Genomic DNA, 19,271 nt, shown 5'->3' with positions numbered 1-19,271 from the left:
CTCAGCCAGCTCTTGACCCCTGGAGTCTTCCACAGTGTTGTTCTGGAAGGTTCTCAGTTAAACTCCTTCCTCCTCCTGCCACTTATTGAAATGCTCCTATTTCTGAATTTTTCTCCTTTACATGCTAATTACGGCTTCCTCGTCCTCTTTGAAATCACCCACATCTTTTTCAGATCCAATAAACTACTTTGCTTTTATCACACTTTCTCAATCATTTGGGTGATTACTATAAGAGGGTATTGTAGGTTACCTGGCATCCCTTTCCGGCTTCTTTTACATTTTCCTGGGCAGTCCTACTTATGAAATGTGACATACAAAATGGTGTCACTCTGGTTCAGAGTTCTAAAATGGACTCAGGAAGCCATTCTGAGAAGGACTGCCTGCATGTTCTGCAAATCTGCAAATAAAGAAATCAGGAACTTGCCTTGAACCTTTGAAGTGGGCCAAACTGCAGCAACCACCACCACAGGGGAATCAGCTGAATTTCACCAGTGCCACAACTCCCAGACAGCGACAACCAATGCAATAAAAAATCCTGTACTAAGCTAAATGCCTCCACCACGGGTTACTCTCCAAAACAAATTGTGGATTCGCCCTTAGCATCCTTTTGATTCTCTGTTAAGAATCCCTACTCCTCTTCCTCTCTTCAGAATGCAGTGTGGCTTCTAGTTAAATCTGTGACTCCCAAATTACAGTTCCTAAAACCCCAGTAGATCCCTCGTCTTCCTGCATCTCGGTCTGGTCTTTTGCCTCTTCTCCGTTGATGTTACTCACTCCATTTATCCAACCGCCTTCTCCTTTGGAACGTCTCTTCATTTTCCTTTATCCCATCAGTTAATCCCTCCTTTGGCCATGGCATGGATTTCACAATCTCTTGAAGCATTTTTTCTTAAGATGTGTTACATTCCAACCACCCTGCCAAAAAGTCCGCCCTGCTTTCTCTCTTCTGATAGTAAGATTTGCCCGCATGGTTTATGTGATTCCACCCTGGAATACTCACCTCTCTGATCTTACCTCCTGCCCCTCAACTCCTTACTTGCCAGGTTCTAGCCATACACTTTGTCACCCCTTGTTATGGGTTGCATATTATCCCCCCAAAATATATATTGAAACCTTAACCCCTGATACCTGTAGATGTGACTTTATGTAGAAATAGAACCTTCACAGATGTAATGAAGTTAACATCACATCATCAGGGTAGGCCCTAAACCTATAAAAATGAAGAACTTAAAATGTGGTACATATACATGATGGAATATTACACAGTCATAAAGAACACAGTTATGGACTTTGTAGCTACTTGGATGGATTTAGAGCCTACAATACTCAGTGATCTATCGCAGAAACAAAGAACTGAGTACCACATGTTCTCACTCATAAGTGGACCCTGAACATTTTCCATACTACCATAAGAAAGGGACTGGCAATAGCTGGAAACTGCCGGGGGTGTGGGTCACATAACATCAGTAAGGGCACCTGATCTCAAACCAGGTAAAGTGGAGACCAAAGGGAAGCCCAAACTACCCATACGATGACCACTTTTATACCTAATCCTGCAGTGTACCCTACATAATTAAAATAAAATAATGTAAAATCAAATAAAATAAAAATGAAGATCTTAAAAGAATAAAATAGATACAGAAAGAGACACACACATGTGAAGACAGAGGCAGATCAGAGTAATGTATCTATAAACTAAGGAATGCCATGAATTGGCAGCCACAACTAGAAGCTAGAAGAGGCAAGGAAGAATTCTATCCAAAGTTTTGGAAGGAGCATGGCTCTGTTGACTCCTCAGTCTTGGACTTCCAGCCTCCAGAACTGTGAGGGAATGAATTTCTGCTGTTTTAAGTCTCTCAGTTTGTGATACTTGGTTATTGCAGCCCTAGGAAGCAAATACAACCTTGGGGTACAAACAAGCACATCCCCCAGAGGCTCAATTCTACAGTTCTCTCTCTGACTGCCTCCAGGTTCTAATGGAGATTGTCCTCTCCCTGCCCTCCATGCATCACTGTGTTTTATTTGTTCCATAGTCAGCAGTATCACCTGTCAGATGACAGACGCATGCTTGTATTTGTTTCCTGTTGCTTCCCCTACTCATCAGGGTCTATTTTGCTTGCTGCTGGATTACTGAGGCCAAAAATAGAGGCTGGAACTTGATACCTGCTCAATGAATATCTGTTGCTGAATGAATGTATGAATTGGTTCCACTTTCATCCATTGTCAGTACATTAAGCATTTGGTTCTGTCTATGTGTTCTTACATTGGAATGTGCAAATGGTTCTTTGATTCTAAATTTCTAAAGAGTGGTGGTTAGGTCTACTTATTTAATCAGCAACTCAGTGCAGAGTGACACACAATGGGTGCTTTCAACTTCCCTTAGCTGGCAACATAGTAGGTCTCAAAATGTGAATGGTGGACAATACAAGCACTGTCTATCAAACGATGAGACTGAGTTTACATTTAACTATTAGAAAAAGATTTGCTTAATTTACATTCGCAACATATACTAATAATAACTCACATTCCTTCACCACTTGCTCTGTGCTGACTGTGTGCATGTGTTCTTTCTAAAGTGACATGAAGTCTCCGCATTGTTTTATAGTCTGAGAGAGTGAAGATTAGAGAAGCAAAGCAACTCTCAAGGTCACAGAGCTAGAGAGTAGTATAGTAGCCAGGGTTCAAAGGCAGTCGGCCTGGTCCCAGAGCCCTTGCTACAAGCTTAACGATATTCTGTCTACTGATACCTGGCTTCTAAGAACAGGCTGTTTTTCAAAAAACGTGGAACAATTTATGATGAAGGAAAGAGAAGAAATGATTCAAAGGTAATCAACTGAAAAGATGAACAGCACCTTTGTTTGAACTATATGAGGTAGAAAGAACCAAGAATAAAATAGAAATTATGAGGCACTTTAAGTGTAGTAGACAGGAACAAGTCTCAATTTTTTTAAACATATGAAATGTTCTAAATTTGAGTAAAATAAAGATTATAGTGGAGGGAAAGGTATACATATTTTTATATACAGAAATCAATTTCTATGCTCTAGTTAAATAAAGATAATGGCAATTTGGAAAAAAAATTAGTATAAATTATACAAATATATGAAAACTAGATGGACACACACACAGAGAGACACAAACAAAAACAGAACACTCTAAAGAACTGGTTTCCTTAAATCTGAGCCTTCTTCCATCAGTTCTAAGCCTTACGTTATATTTTTCTGGCAACTTCTGATTTAAAGTTCCATGTAGTCACCACTGTAGAAGCAGACAGCTTTCCCTGATTCCACAAGACTGGACTTTAAGTATTTTGTAAGGACTCACCTTTCCATGTGCTTAACCCATGGTGTTAAATTCCCTGTTTACATATTATCTGTCCAGTAGGTTATGGATTCCTTAAAGGTCGGATATATAGGTTATTAATTTGGATCTTGGCTGGGCTCAGTGGCTCAGCCCATAATCCCAGCACTTTGGGTGGCCGAGGCAAGCGAATTATTGAGCCCACGGGTTCGAGACCAGCCCGGGCAACTCACGAGACCTCAACTCTACAATAAATAAAAAATTAGCTGGATGTGAATCTCTCTATTGGATCTCTCTATTAATACAAATCAAGGTATCAATAAACTCTTTTTGTTTCACTAAAACGGAAAATTCCATTTCTCTCTCTCTCTCTCTCTTTAAGAATTGGGATCTCACTCAGTTGCCCAGGCTGGAGGGCCCAGGCACGATCATAGCTATTCATAGCTTTGATTGCCTAGGCTCAAACGTTCCTTCCATAGTTGGAGTCTCACTCTTATCGCACAGGCTGGAGTGCAGTGGCACATTCACGGTCACTGCAGCCTCGACCTACTGGGCTCAGGCGATCCTTCCACCTCAACCTTCCAAGTAGCTGGAACTATAGGCGCACGCCACCACGCCTGGCTAGCTTTTGTGATTTATTGTAGAAATGAGATCTCACCAAATTGTCCAGGCTGGTCTCGAACCCCTGGGCTCAGGCAATCCTCTTACTTCAGCTTCCCAAAGTGCTGGGATTACAGGCTGAGCTACCATGCCCGGCCTATAAATATTTTAAAATTTAAAAATAATCCCTGTTTGTCACTTGAAAATGTGCAAATACTTCTAATCACTAGGAGACAAATGAGCCTGAATGCTACCATTTAGTGTACACATGCACAGACATGCTCCTGTCTGTGTATGACTGTTCGGGTGTGAAGGATTGCCACTTGCATGCCTACTCCAGTGTGTGCACAGGAAGAGTTGGGGGAAATGTGCGGGGGGGACCATAAATAAACTACAATCCTCACAACCCACAATATATACTTAGTGTTACCCCAAATCAATGGATTAATCTTAATATTCTTTTTTTTTTTGAGTTGGCGTCTCACCCTGGCTGGAGTACAGCGACATGCTCACAGCCACCACAACCTTGACCTACTGGGCTCAGGCAATCTTTCTGTCTCAGTCTTCCTAGTAGCTAGAACTACAGGCCGGTGCCATCACACCCGACTAATTTTTTGGTTTATGGTAGAGATGAGGTTCCACCAAGTTGACCAGGCTGGTCTCGAACCCCTGGTGTCAGGCAATCCTCTCACCTCAGCCTCCCAAAGTGCTGGAATTATAAGCGTGAGCCACCGCACCCAGCCAATCTTAATATTCTTAATTGAGGAGGAAATTTCAAAAAGAATGAAGAAAGTATTTAGAGAAAAATGCTAACCTTGTAGTAATCCTTGGCATCCCCTAAGAGATGCCTGTAGTCCATACACTTGAGGAAGTTTCCATGTCTAATAATTCCTCTATCCAAAACTTAACTGTGACATTCCCAACAATTGAGAAAACAATGCAGATGGCAGACACAGTTCAAACATGACTGACATCCACCCACGTTAATCATGCCTCTGCTCTTTGAAGCAGAAGGACCCACCTCCATATCGGATATTCATCAGTCCATGAAAATGGACCACAGAAACTTGGTGTGTTGGGGGCAATCACCCTAAGCCTCCCTTTACTCCTTCTCCTTCCCCTCTTCAATTTTTACCCAATTACTTTCCTTCTGATTTCATCTCAATCTGGCTTTGAACTAAGGCTCACGTGACACCTTGGATACTCACTGGTCTTCAAAGTATTTATTTATTTTTATTTAACTTTTTAACTTTTATTTTAAAGATGTGGAGTACAATTTAAGGATTAGGTATACAAATGGTCATTGTACAGGTGAATCTTGGGCCTCACTTTGGTCCTCATGTTACCTGGTTTGAGATCAGGTACCTTATTGATGAAGTGTATCCCTCACCCCAGTGGTTTTCCACTACTGCCGATCTCTTTCTTGTAGTATTATGATAATTGCTCAGGGTCCGCTTATGAGTAAGAACATGTGATATGCAGTTCTTTGTTTCTGTGATAGATCACTGAGTATGACAGGCTCTAAATTCATCCCAATTCCTGCGGAGTTCATGATTCTTCAAAGTATTTATAACTCAATGTTCTAGCCTGGGTCAGGCACCCAGTGGAATATTAGCTCTACTTTAATCACTGGGGGCTGCCGGGTTAGACCCCACCCAGTCTTCTCCCCTCAGTTCTACCTCACTGCTGGGTGGGCGTGTAGAGGAACCAGGAGACTATCTCAAATCCAAGTTCACTAGACCAGTAGGAAAAGTTAGAAGACGGGACATTCATCTGCTGATTTATGCAAGCAAATTCACAACTTTGTACCTATAAGCTCCAGCATCATCTTGAACAAAAATGACTTTCTTGGTTTTATTATATGAAAATACAAAGCACAGTAATCAGGACTGGGAAAGGCATGATTTATGACCCTCTGCATATAGAAGATTTAATTCTGCCTTTTGCTCAATGGCCTATCTGTTGTGCGAGCAAAGTCAATACCAATAATGAAATGTAGACTGAGGGGCTAAATCAGTTCAATAAAATGCAATAGAAAGACTAGAGGACTGAGTAAATTTGGAAAGGCTAGTGCCTGCAAGATTAGTATTTGGACAACAGGTAATTACAAAAATCAATACCTGTATATGAAAACACGACAGGCAGCCATCCGTCACAAAGGGAGAACCAATTACTAATAGCTCAGGCTCAGATTTAGGATGAGGGAACAAAACAGCTCTGTGCAGAATCCTTATTAGAGTTCACACGCCTGTGTGTGTGCGTGTGGGTGTGCACGTATGCACGCCTCCCTATGTGACTGAAAGGGGACAAGAACGGGAAGGCCCGGAAGGTCACTATATATTTTATTTAGACCTTTCCCTGTTACTTTTGATACAGAGACCCACTAATGTCCCTCTTTATTTCCACAGCTCCTAGAGAAGGGCATGGCGGGGATTCAATCACTCCTGCACATTCCTGAGATTCCCTTTGAGTCTATACATTCCCAGTAAGTAGTTTCAGGGGATCCTCGACTTCCCAGCAGACAGCAACCAAAGATGTAAATCCCTACTTACTCCCTTTCTTTAAACTATATAGTATCAAGGCAATCGCAAGTAAGTCTTGTGGTTTGCATAACTCTTGCAGCGCATGGTGTCTTAGGTCTTGTAAACTCTCTTTACTCTAAATATCACTATCAAAATGCAAAATGCAGCTGTAACAAGTTCTGTACAATGCTCTGCTGGTCACATGGCTAATGCATAGGTACTCACAACTGTGGACTACAAAAGTGAACTGCAAAAGCCTGGAGGGGGAACAGAACTATTTTAGAAAGAGCTCAAGTTCAGCTCTGCTCCCTGGATTTGAACTCAGAAATAAACTTCTTTCTACCAGTTCCCTGCCCCTTTGATTTATTGGTATCAAGGGGAGCAGCCAAGCGTCACTTGGACCATGACACTTTGGCTGATGCATACTAACTTCCATCTCATTTTGTCAGCAACTCGGGATCAAAGTGAGCTACTACACACCCTTCCTTCTCATCCCAGTCTCCAGGTCCCAGGGGTTCAGCAGTGTTTGCAGCCCCGAGGAGGCGGTGTAGAGGAGTGCCAGCCACTGGGGGACCCACCAAACAGGAAAGGCAACCTCAAGGGCCCCTACAGCAAAAATAAAAAGAAAAACACACACACGCACATGTACACACACAAATACATACACACATACATGGACACAAACATGTGTACGCACAGACATACACACATACATAGGAAGACATACAGGCATACACAGACGCACGTGTATACACAAAGACATACATATGCAACACTGACATACACAAACAGCCCATCAGGTTGAGGCTGCGGTGGCAGTGAGCATGCCACTGCATTCCAGCCTGGGCAACAGAGACTCCAACTCAAAAAAAAAAAAATCAACACTCAGTTAACACATATGTAGTATGTCACATTGTATTAGATACCTTATTCTTGCAATAAAGTAAGCTAGAGAAAAGAAAACGTTGGCCGGGCACGGTGGTTCACGCCTGTAATCCCAGTATTTGGGGAGACCTAGTCAAGAGTATTGCCTAAGCCCAGGGTTTGAGACCAGCCTGAGCAACACGGCAAGACCTCATCTCTACAGTAAATAAAAAAATTGGCCGGGCATGATGGCACATGCCTGTAGTTCCAGCTCCTTGGAAGGCTGAAGCAGAAGGATTGCCTGAGTCCAGCAGGTAAAGGCTGCAGTGGTCATGAGGGTACCATGGAACTCCAGCCTGGGAGACAGAGTGAGACTTCAAAAAAAAATGGTGAATGAAGGGGTTATCTCCCTACTAAGCAGTTTGCATACATTAAGTCATTTAATCCCCACAAAGACTCCACAAAGAAGATATCAGCATCTCTATTTGCAAGGTAAGAAAAGAGGCTCTGGAGTACAATCAGCTTGCTCAAGGTGACTAAGCTAGTGAGCAGAGATGCTGCCCTTCGAAGCTCATATGTCTGAAATGATGCATGTTCACCTTCACTGCATGGCCTCTGTTGATCACAGGGCACTGGGGGTGATTCTGACATCACCACAAACATGTCTTAGCTGTCTGGGGACACTGCCATTGAGAGACCTCAAGGCTGGTCCATGAAGCAAGTACACAAAGCCAGTTAGGTCAGTGAGTTCAAACTTCCGGGGCCATAAAGCCAGCACGGACTGACCAAGTGACTCAGTGTAATGGAGCCTGACTCCATCTCTTGTTTTTTGTTGTTTTTTTTTGAGTCAGAGTCTCACTCTATTACCCAGGCTGAAGTGCAGTGGCACGCTCATGGCCACTACAGCCTCCACCTGCTGGGCTCAGGCTACCCTGCTACTTCAGTCTTCCACCTGGTTAGAACTACAGGCATGCACCATCATGCCCAGGCTGGTCTTGAATCCATAGGCTCAGGCAATCCTCTTGCCTCCGCCTCCCAAAGTGCTGGGATTACAGGTGTGAGCCACCACGTCCGGCTCATTTCTTGATGCCTGACTTATGACAGTTTTTAAGTATCACCCCTCCTCTGCCCCACATCTGAGCAAGCTAAGAAAGCTTGAAGCTTCCTCCTCTGGCACTGGCAGAAGGTTCAGACCACACAAAGCCCTGCCTATGTTTGAGAACCCACTCCCAACAACCATGAAAACCCTAAGCCAGTTTCCTTTCCAGAAGTTTTCTTAGGTCAATTTTGGAGCTGCTTGGGAGCCACCCTGCTCACCCCAGAAAGCCTCATTATGTGAGTAACACACCCTTGACTGCCCTCTTGGTGTGTGGGTGATGTCAGCAGTCTCAACAAATTTTGGGTGGGAGTCCATTTCACATTTTTGGGGGGCCACTATGGCACTCCTGAATCCATTCCTGCCCATCACGAAACGAAATACTCCCATAATCTTTAGAGAAACCCTCAAAGTTGTCATCTTCAAAAAATGCTGGTATGCAATCCTTGATCAGAAACCTGTCCTTAATTTTGCATGGGCATTTTGTTTTCTATTCAGCACAATGGAGTCACATAACTTTCATGCATGTTTCGGTCATTTTAGCAGTTAGCAATTTTTTCACATTTTATATATTTTTCTTGAACAATCATTTTCTATATCTGAGCTTTGGCACTATTTATATTTGGGGCTGGGTGATTCTATAGTGTGGGGACTGCCCTGTGCGTATTTAGAGGATATTTGCCAACAATCCTAATTTCTACCCATCAGATGCCAGTGGAACTACCACAGCCACCTCCAGTTGTGGCAACCAAATATGTCCCAAATATATCCTGAGATCAAAATCACACCTGGTTCAGAACGACTGCTCTCTGTTCATTCCACAAAGAAATATGATTTTCCTGACAAGAATGAGCAAAATCCAAGTTCTTTGCAGTCCCAGTGGGAGAGAGAGGAAAAATAACAGATGAAAAGCCACTAGGCTACATACATCCCAAGCAAACCAGTGAGCACAGTCTATAATAAATTGCAATTATATCTTCAAATCTCTTCTCTCCAGTCTTAAACTAATTTAGACTCATCCTGAAAACTGCTTACATGTTATGAAGATGACGTGCTATAGTTTATAAAATCTTTTTAGAAATTTGATTACTCAGTGGCTTCTATGCAAATGTGTATCCCTTGTCTAAAAAAATCAAGAGTTAGATGCAGTGACCACTGTCATTTTCCAGAAATATCACATACCATGATGTATGCACTTTACAGAATTCAAAAAACACAGAGCATGTTAACAGCTGTTTACATGATGGACACAGACAATAGTCTCTTTAATGGAACACATCTATCTATATTATGTCCACTACTACCTTTGTAAATGGTTCCACACACTTGCTTATAACACAAAGTCACTTTACTGCCTAAAGTCCCCATCCTGTCACTGAGTTCTCCAGGAAAGACAGGCCATAACATATATTGACTGTAATAACTTTGCTGTAATTTGAAGAGATGACAGTTGATGCTTTGTATTTCTTTAGAATTTAGAGGCAGAGATAACTCCCAGAGATGGAAATGAGAAAAGGAAGTCGAACCATAATCAAAGTGTGTCATTTGGCAATCTAGCCTCTGTTGATGCTAGCATGCATTCTTGGTCCTCTACTTCCCTGTCTTCAAATATAAGGAAAAAAAAGGTATGCACAGGCTTGTCAATTAAGATCTGAAAAGTGCCATGTTTCAGTCTTAAATATAGATCTAAATTCTAAAAACATAACTTTAGTTTTCATATTTCTTTTCCCCTTCAACATTACCCTAAAAAAATGTAAGTGCTTAAAAAAAACCTAAGTGCTGACACCATCCATTTGAGATTCCAAGAAATACTCACCTCGGCTTTAATTTTATTGTCTCCAAAACAGAGGTGTTGCAAATAGGCGGCAGCATTCGACTGAACAGAAGGAAACTGGTGTTGCAACATTTGAATCACTTCAGGCAGTTCTGGGTCTCTCCATCCAAATTCTCTGAACAAAAGGAAGGCAGGAGAACGTGAGACATAAATCCTACCACACTGCTAACATCCAGTTAACGCACTTATGAAATATACTTAACATTTACAAGGGAATATTTCACAAATGACTCTTGCACATAGATCCATTTGAAAGACGATTTTGGGCCGTGCTCGGTGGCTCAGCCTGTAATCCCAGCACTTTGGGAGGTTGAGGCGAGTGTATTGCCTGAGCCTGTGGGTTTGAGATCAGCCCGGGCAACTTGGCAAGAAATCGTCTCTACAATACATCAAAATTAGCCAGGTATGGTAGCACATGCCTGTAGTTCTGGCTACTTGGAAGACTGAGGTGGAGGGATCACCGGAGCCCAGCAGGCTGACACTGGGGTGGCCATAAGCGTACCACTGCACTCCAGTCTGGGCGACCGAGTGAGACTCCAACTCAAAAATAATAATATGACTTTGAAAATATTTCCTTTATTAAATAGTCTTTAGGTGTATATATGTGTATACCTACATGTACTGATTATATAGACTATATATAGATAATCTTAAATCTATCAACTGGAGCTACATGTTTATGAAGATTATGAAAAAAAAAACCTGAAATGGTGAATGATTTTACTAATACACACATCTTTTACTTGGATTGAAGTGGATAATTTACAGAGGTCACTTGTTTTTCTAATAAGTTATTTCAACAGTCTTATTCAGGTACAACATTTAGCTACATTAGCAGACAAGAGAAAATATAACTGAATGGGTCCAGTCCAAAATGATGTGATGGCAGGTGATGTTGACATCATTATTTTCATTATTTAGTGGTTATTGTTTTCAAAATCTCTTCTTTAAAAATAGATTCCCTACATGGTTCCCTGAGGATAAAAGCATGGCAACACGATGACTTTATAAAAGGACATTAAATATGTAAAGATCTAGGCTTAGTCACACACTGTTAATAAATTGTATGATTGCACATTTTTTCCTGTATCTTCCTTTTTACACCTGAGTTACTCCAGAAAGCTGGTTGTCTATTTAATCTTAAGAAATGTGCTCTAGGGAGACAGCCCACAGAATGTGAAAAAATATTTGCCAACTCTATATCTGACAAAGGTCTCACATCTAGGATCTACAAGGAACTAAAATGCGCCAAAAGGAAAAAAACAAACAGCCCTATTAAAAAGTGGGCAAAAGACATGAATAGACACATCTCAAAAGAAGATACACAGGCAGTCAACAGACACATGAAAAAGTGCTCAGCTTCACTAATCATCAGAGAAATGCAAGTTAAAACCACAACCCTAACACCTAACCCCAGTAAGAATGGCCATTATCAATAAAACAAATAATGACAGATGCTGGTGAGGATGTGGAGAAAAAAGAATGCTTTTACACTGCTGGTGGGAATGCAAACTAGTGCAACCTCTTTGGAAGACAGTGTGGCGATTTCTGAAAAAACTTGAAATTGACCTTCCATATGAACCAGCAATCCCCCCATTGGGAATATACCCAGAGGAACTCAACTCATTCTACAAAAAAGATACCTGTATACGAATGTTTGTTGCAGCTCTATTCACAATAGCAAAAACATGGAACCAACCATGCTGTCCATCGAAGCTGGACTGGATAAAAAAAATGTGGTACATATACACAATGAAATATTATGCAGCCATAAAGGACAAACATATGGACTTTGCAGCAACTTGGATGCATTTAGAGTTGATCATACTCAGTGATCTATCACAGAAACAAAGAACAAAGTGCCATATGTTCTAACTCATAAGTGGACCTTGAGCAATTATCATAATACTGTAAGAAAGGGATTGGCAGTAGTGGGAAACTGCCAGGGGAGGGGATGGGATTGGCAGTTGAGGGAAACTGCCAGGTAAGGGAGGGGCACACCTCATCAACAAGGGTACCTGTATAATAAACATTTGTATATCTAACCCTGAATTGTACCCCACATCTTAAAAAAAAAATGTGCTTTAGCCTAGTTAAGTCCATTCTAAAACAGAAACTCAATTGTACTATTTTGTAAATGAATATTCTTTTATGAAATCTCTCAGCTAGTCTGGGCACAGCGGCTCAGCCTGTAATCCCAGCACTTTGAGAGGCCAAGACGAGAGGACTGCCTGAGCCCAGGGGGTCGAGACCAGCCTGGGCAACTTCTTGGTGAGACTTGGTCTCTACAATAAATCACAAAACTAGCTGGGCGTGGTGGCATGTGTCTATAGTTCCAGCTACTTGGCAGGTTGCAGCAGAAGGATTGCCTGAGCCCAGCAGTTCGGGGCTGCGGTGGCCTGGAGCATGCCACTGCACTCCAGCCTGGGTGGCAAGAGTGAGACTCCAACTCAAAAAAGAAAAGAAATCTCTCAGCTCAACCAGTTGGACCATGGCACTAACAGGACCAACTAGACATATTCTATCTCTATAGCAGGGAGCCAATTTTTAACAGAGAAATGAAAAGTAACTGACCACGGGTAAAATCTTGACTCCACAAGCCACCAAAGGGTACTATTTATCCAAAGGGTAGGCTAGAAGAGAAATGAGATGACCTGGCTTTGCAATAACCATTCTCTGCTCCTCAACTCAAAAGCATACATCCTATTGACACCAGGTCGATGTTGTCATCGGGGAAGAGGAGACATGAAAAATGGGGGAGAGAAGGAACAGGCAAAGGTTAAAAGTTTCCTCGTAGATTCTAACCTCTTCTCTTTATCTTTCCTTTGTCACAACTGGTGGAGGCTGTCAAGCAAACCTTGAAACGTGTCACTGCGTCCTTTACAGCAACTGACTACAATACAAAACAGTATAACTCTGGAAGTGGTTTCATTTTTATTAGAAAGATAAAGCATTCAATTTAATGAGCATTTAGTAGTTAATAAATGTACAAACCATCTTAGGCTGATACACACATTCTCAAAGAGACATATAATACAATAATACATTTGCTAAGTGATTGCTGATAATGGACAAGCTGCTGAATCCTTCTTGACTATGTGATCACAGCAGAAAACAATTACAGATTTAAAAATGTGAAGCCTGTTTTTCTGTTTAATTTCTTTCTGTTGCATGATTCTAAACCACCTCTGCAACACTGAGATAGCACAGTCCTTCTTATAAGAGTAGCCCTCTAGAATTATATTCTTTATATAAACTAAATCAAAATCTACCGAATACCTGTAAATTAAAATTAAAAGTGTAAAGACACCGGATGGCTAAGACGAATTCAGGTAAGCCCGTGGTTTCAGACAGCGATTAGTAAAGAATTCATTTCAGTCTGTTTTATGAACTAGATGATAATTGCTCTATTAGGCAATGGTTCATACGGCATATATCAAGAGCACCTTTGAAGCAAGAGCTCTGGGAACAGACATAGAGACCTTTTGCACATATGCATGTAGATGTGTGAGTATGAACATACACACACACACACACACACACACACACACACACACACACACACACACACACCCCAAATTCAGACAAGATGATGAGCATTCCAAAGAACCACAGTCCAGGGGTCAAGCTCCTTACTCACAGGTTAAAAACAAAAAACAAGGCTGGGCCAGGTAGAGTGGCTGTAATCGTGACCGCAAGGGTTCGAAACCAGCCTGGACAACTTGGCAAGACCTCGTCTCTACAACAAATCAAAAAAATTAGCCGAGTGTGGTGGTGTATGCCTGTGGTTCCAGTTACTTGGAAAGTTGAGGCAGAAAGAAGGATTGCCTGAGCCCAGGAGATTAAGGCTGCAGTGGCCGTGAGTGTACCACTGCACTCCAGCCTGGTGACAAAGTGAGATTTCAACTCAAAAAGAAAAAAAGTTGCCAGCTCAACCCTCTCCCCTGCCCCAAACCTCTGGAATCCCAAAGGCCCCTCCAACCCCACTTCTGCCCTCTCAGAGCTAGCTCCTCACCTTTCGGTCCTCAGACCCCGAAAGTCACCTCCCACCTCCCACGCACCACTCTTCTCACCTGAGTCATTTATACACACAGACACCCAACCTTGATTGTACCACTTTCCAGCTTCACAACCCTCAGTGGCTCCCACTTTCCTTAACAGAGAGACCAGGACATTGCCACGGCCTTGAAGACCTTGCTGGACCTGCCGACTCCTGCCTCTCTGGCTCCTGACCAGAGCAGGCCACAGTGGCAGCCGGGTGGGTGGAACTCTCTCCTGCCTCTTCCTCTGCCTTCTGGCTGCCTGGTTCAGTGACTTCTTACTTCAACTCCAGGCCTCGGGCTCTCAGCTTCTTCTTTAGGGTAGCCTTCCCTGAGCCCCTTTCAGGCAGTGCCCAGTGTGTGATGATACAGTCATGTGGTGGACCATGATGGATGACCATCTCTTTCTACTCTGGTGAGCTCTGGTGAGGCCAGGACCATGATTCTTTTGGTCATCTTTGTCACACGGCTCACACAACACAACCTGACACATAACGGACATGATGGAAACAAATTTCGACAGAAAGAAGGCACGAAGGAACGAATGAAGAAAGAGCCTGGGAGGAAGAGTGTTTCCTCAGTCCTACTTGTGACACTCAGAAAAGCAAGGGTCATTGCTCTTGTCAATGAATCATCTCTGGAATGCCCTCCCCAACACATACACACAAACACACACGTCATTCTCCACACTGCTAACCTGAGAGTCTTCTCTGTGCATAGGTCAGATATTATAACTCTTTTGCTTAAACCTTCCAGTGGTTCTTCACTGTGCTTAGACAAATGTCTGTGGGGGTAACATGAAGGTAGAACATTCACTGGGGAGGGTACTCTGGGGTGAGGCTGAAAAAGTCCAAGATCACAAAGCAAGATGAGATCAAACCCACAAAAATAAATTGGTGTTCAAAATGACTTAATTGTCGCCAGATTTAAACCAGCTTCCCAGGAATTGGGCTGAAGTTGATTGTGTCCCCAGGCTGTTTACTTCTAGTTTATTCTAATTGAGGGTCTCTCTGGACTCAGACAAGGCGGCAGTTACCCTGTAAGAGAATACTAATGTTTCCAAACGCCCTCCTCAATTTCACAAAATAGATGCTAAAAGAGCAACCTCCAGCAGAAAGTTTGGGGGAATGATTTATATACAAGGCTCTTTTTCTAGAATAGCTTTGTTTCACTTAGATGAGATTGTTTAGATTTTTTTTTGTTGTTTTTTTTTTTTTTTGCTGCTCATGGAGCTATGCCCCAGAGAAACAGCCAAAGGCCCGGAGAAAATAGCCTGTCCGACTCATTTTGGCTGGAATTGTCTATGGTGTGGTTTCTTTACATAAGGTCTTTAACTCTTAAGACAAAGAGTGACTTTGGAGACAAAAGAGTTCTGGAAAGAACAAACACTGGTGAAGAACAAACACAGGTGCCAAGATCACATAGGGGGGGTGGAGTTATTTGAGAGAGGTGAGTCCATCATCCATCATCGTGCCTAGGGCTTGGCTGTGAATGTGGGGGGAAGGGACAGAGAGGAGGCTGCCAGGGGGCTGGGGGACAGGCTGGAAAGCAAGTTTGGGTTGAGATCCTGAAAGGACTTGCACTCAAACACACACACACACACAAAATCTGGTCCTGGTTTGTGACTAGTATTGCAAAACAGAAATCTAAGGAAATTCAGATTTGTTTAGAGGTACAGAACAGGCAGAATAAGAACCTTAAGTAACAATGTAAGCACATACTAAAAGTGAGTTGCCAGCTCTTTCTAGTCACATGCTTTAATTCTCTAATTTTCATGAGCCTTTTGTAGTTTATTTTCATTTTACAGGAGAGCCAACTTAGAGATGTTAATGAACTTAAGTGGTAGAACCGAAATAAAACTCCATTTGTCTGCTCTCAGATCCATAAACTTATCCATGCAACTATGTTGCCTGCTATAATCGTTCTCTTGAAATAATGTCTGAAACAGTGATTCTTTTTAGACAACCTGTGAACAATACATAATGTCTAAAATAGTGTCATCCAGGGGACACTGACAATGACAGAAGACATTTTTAGTTGTAACAACTGAGGAATGCGAGGCCAGCATCAGGTGGATAGAGGCCAGGCATGCCGCCAAACATTCTACAATGCATAGGACAGCCCCTACGACAAAGGATTATTGGTTCCCAAATGCCATTAGAGCTGGGATTGAGAAGTCCTGGTCTCAACATGTACTGTATTTGATCAGTTTTGTTGAGCAAGCTTGTTATAAACCTCTCCCTCCTTGATGACTGTAGTTGAATAAGCAGGATTTGGCATCAGAATAACTGGCAAAGTGTTCAGAACTTAAACATCTGGCTTTACCTTTCTATTTCCAAAGTACTAGGCAGTCCCTTCGTCTTTGCTGGCTTTGATTTTTCATGGATCAAACATAGAGAATAATACCATCGATTTCATGAGATTTCATTTTAAATGATGACACAAGATAATAATTGTGAAAGTACTTGGTAAGCTATTAAGAGCTGGATTTACTGTAGTAGTTGTTACTCTAAGTCTGCGACAAAGGACACACACACACACACACACACACACACACACACACACACACACACACACACGCTCATACACTTAAAATTAACGTAATACGTCAGGCATGGTGGCTTGTGCCTGTAATCCCAGTACTCTGGTACTCTGTGAGGCTGAGGCAATCAGATTGCTAGAGTTCAAGGAGTTCAAGACCAGCTTCGGCAACATAACGAAACTTTGTCTCTACAAAAAATAAAAATTTAGCCGGGCATGGTGGCACATGCTTATAGTTCCAGCTACTTGGATGTTGAGGTGGAAGGATCACCTGAGCTCAAAAGGTCAAGGCTGCCGTAAGCTGTGATCATTATGATCCTGCCACTACACTCCAGCCTGGGCAAGAAAATGAGAGCTCTATAAAAAAAAAAAAAAAAAAAAAAAAAATTACATAATACTGCTTGAGTTTTTTTTGGTTTTTTTGTTTGTTTATTTTTGAGTCAGAGTCTCACTCTGTCATCCAGGCTACAGTGCAATGGCATACTGACAGCCACCACAGACTTCGACCTGCTGGGCTCAGGCAATCCTTCTGCCTCAGCCTTCCAAGTAGCTGGAACTACAGGTGTGTGCCACCACACCCAGTTTATTGTAGAGACGAGGTCTTGCCATGATACTCAGGCTGGTCTTGAACCCCTGAACTCAGGCAATCCCCTTGCCTCCACCTCCCAAAGTGCTGGGATTATAGGTATGAACCACTGTGCCCAGCTACTACTTGAGTTTGTAGAAACCTCATAACCTTTTACTGATATGTATTCATTTGGACATCATGCTTATTTGAAAAGTTATATGTGTAAAAGAAGACACTGGTTTAGTTTGTAGTAAAATTTGCCATTTTGAAGCAATTTTCTGTCTTTCTAATTCCCCTTCAGAGGAAACATGCTATAACAGGAAGGTTCTTTGGATGCAACCAAACTGGGTTCAAATCCTGCTCCTTCATTAACTGTCTGTGCTGCCTTGGTCTCCGTTCTGAGTCTTGTTTGCTGCTGAATCTCCACTGGCTGCCAGGGAGGTGCTCACTGAGTCCAAGTGTATTGGGTCCATCTGTCACATTGAGATAATAGTTCCCACCTTGGAGTATTGTTGGGATGATTAGAAATAATGTACATGAACCCCCTAGAGCAGTACCTGCCACCCAGCATGGGCCCTCTAGAAATGTCAGGTATTAATATAGAACTAGATAAAGAAGAGAAGAAATAAGAACCATCTACAACTTCCTACAGAAGCCAAACTCATAACTCTTATTTGTGATTGGGCTTCACTTTAGAAATGTTAATGGTGCTGGAAAGTATGCAAATGTAACCTTTTCTCCATTAGAACTTGTCACACAGACTGACAATATTGTGACTCAACCCTCACTCCTGTATGGACTCTCTGGTTGTTAAAGTCACAACGCTCAGCCCAGAGCTTAACAGCAAAACAGTCTGAAGTTCATTACTATGTTATGCCAGCATCAAAACCAAAGAGCTGATGCACTGTCACAACATCTTATCAAATTTCTCCATTGTAATGAGTCCCAGGACATCCAAAGTCCTCACAAATTCAAAATATTTTCAGCGAAGCTTTATGTGGGGGAACATGGCTCCACTTGATTGCAATCTAAACGATTTCCATTGAGGGCAGGGCTGTGTGGACACTATTATAATGTACGAAAATCTCAATCATTTATAAATGTTTGAACTCTAAAAGTTTAAAAGACCGTATTGACTTTGACTTTTTTATTCAGAGCCATTAGGTAGGTGGTTTTGTTTTTCATTGGGTCTTGTTGATAAAGATGGGAAGGCTGTAGGGATGATGGTCATAAGAAAGTTAGTGGAAGGACCAAAATGGATTCAATATACCCAGTGAACAGCCACTTTAACACTGCCTGGTTCTGTCATGCTTTTCTAGCAGTTTACCCTCTAATCACTAGCCAAGGGAAGAATTGGTTTCTCAGAGACAGCTATTGATATTGCTTTACAATCCCTTCTCAGCTTGCTTTGTTAACAAGTTAGCCTCCTAATCAGTCTTCATGATGTTCATGGCAGACCCCATCAACATGGCAACAATCATGTGACTTGTCCAACCATCTGCCTGCTGTCCATCACCTGATATCAGTACCTGCGCTTATTAGCTCTCCATGTCATGGAGCAGACGACCATCCTATCACCTTAATGACCTGCCCCCATCAAAGGAAAGGCTTAAAAGACATTCACCTTCAAACAGCAGTTGTCACTGTTTTGTTAAGTACTGGCCAGGCCATGTGTTCTTTGAGCTCTGGCTGCCATGTTTCCTAGCTTTGGCCCCCTCTCCTTCCTTGGGGAGATATAATAATTTATTTCTAAATAAATTATATTTTCCATTCTCACTTCTGTGCAACTTTTTCCATCCTTTACATGGTACCAGATTGCACACCCTCCCCCTAGTGGGTCTGACCTAACCTTTTGGAGGTACCGCTGGGATTTTTAACCTAAAAGTTAGATATAATTTTTTTTTTT

The 19,271-nt window shown here is 42.2% G+C and overlaps 1 protein-coding gene across 3 annotated transcripts in view; it reads right to left on the bottom strand.

Annotated features, from left to right (window-relative positions):
- The window catches only part of CTNND2 (catenin delta 2), a 981,613-nt gene that overhangs the window by 282,755 nt on the left and 679,587 nt on the right, over positions 1–19,271 (bottom strand). For all 3 annotated transcript variants that reach the window (XM_021711379.1, XM_021711381.1, XM_021711380.1), the window contains one exon: positions 10,199–10,331. In XM_021711379.1, the coding sequence (XP_021567054.1) occupies positions 10,199–10,331 (133 nt within the window). The remainder of the gene's footprint in view (positions 1–10,198; positions 10,332–19,271) is intronic.

This window comes from Carlito syrichta, unplaced genomic scaffold (genome assembly GCF_000164805.1).
Source record: "Carlito syrichta isolate Samal-C Ts95f unplaced genomic scaffold, Tarsius_syrichta-2.0.1 Scaffold302126, whole genome shotgun sequence".
Classification (NCBI taxonomy): Eukaryota; Metazoa; Chordata; class Mammalia; order Primates; family Tarsiidae; genus Carlito; species Carlito syrichta.
The sequence above is the reverse complement of the archived record's forward strand: the minus strand, read 5'-3'. Positions and strand labels throughout refer to the sequence as shown.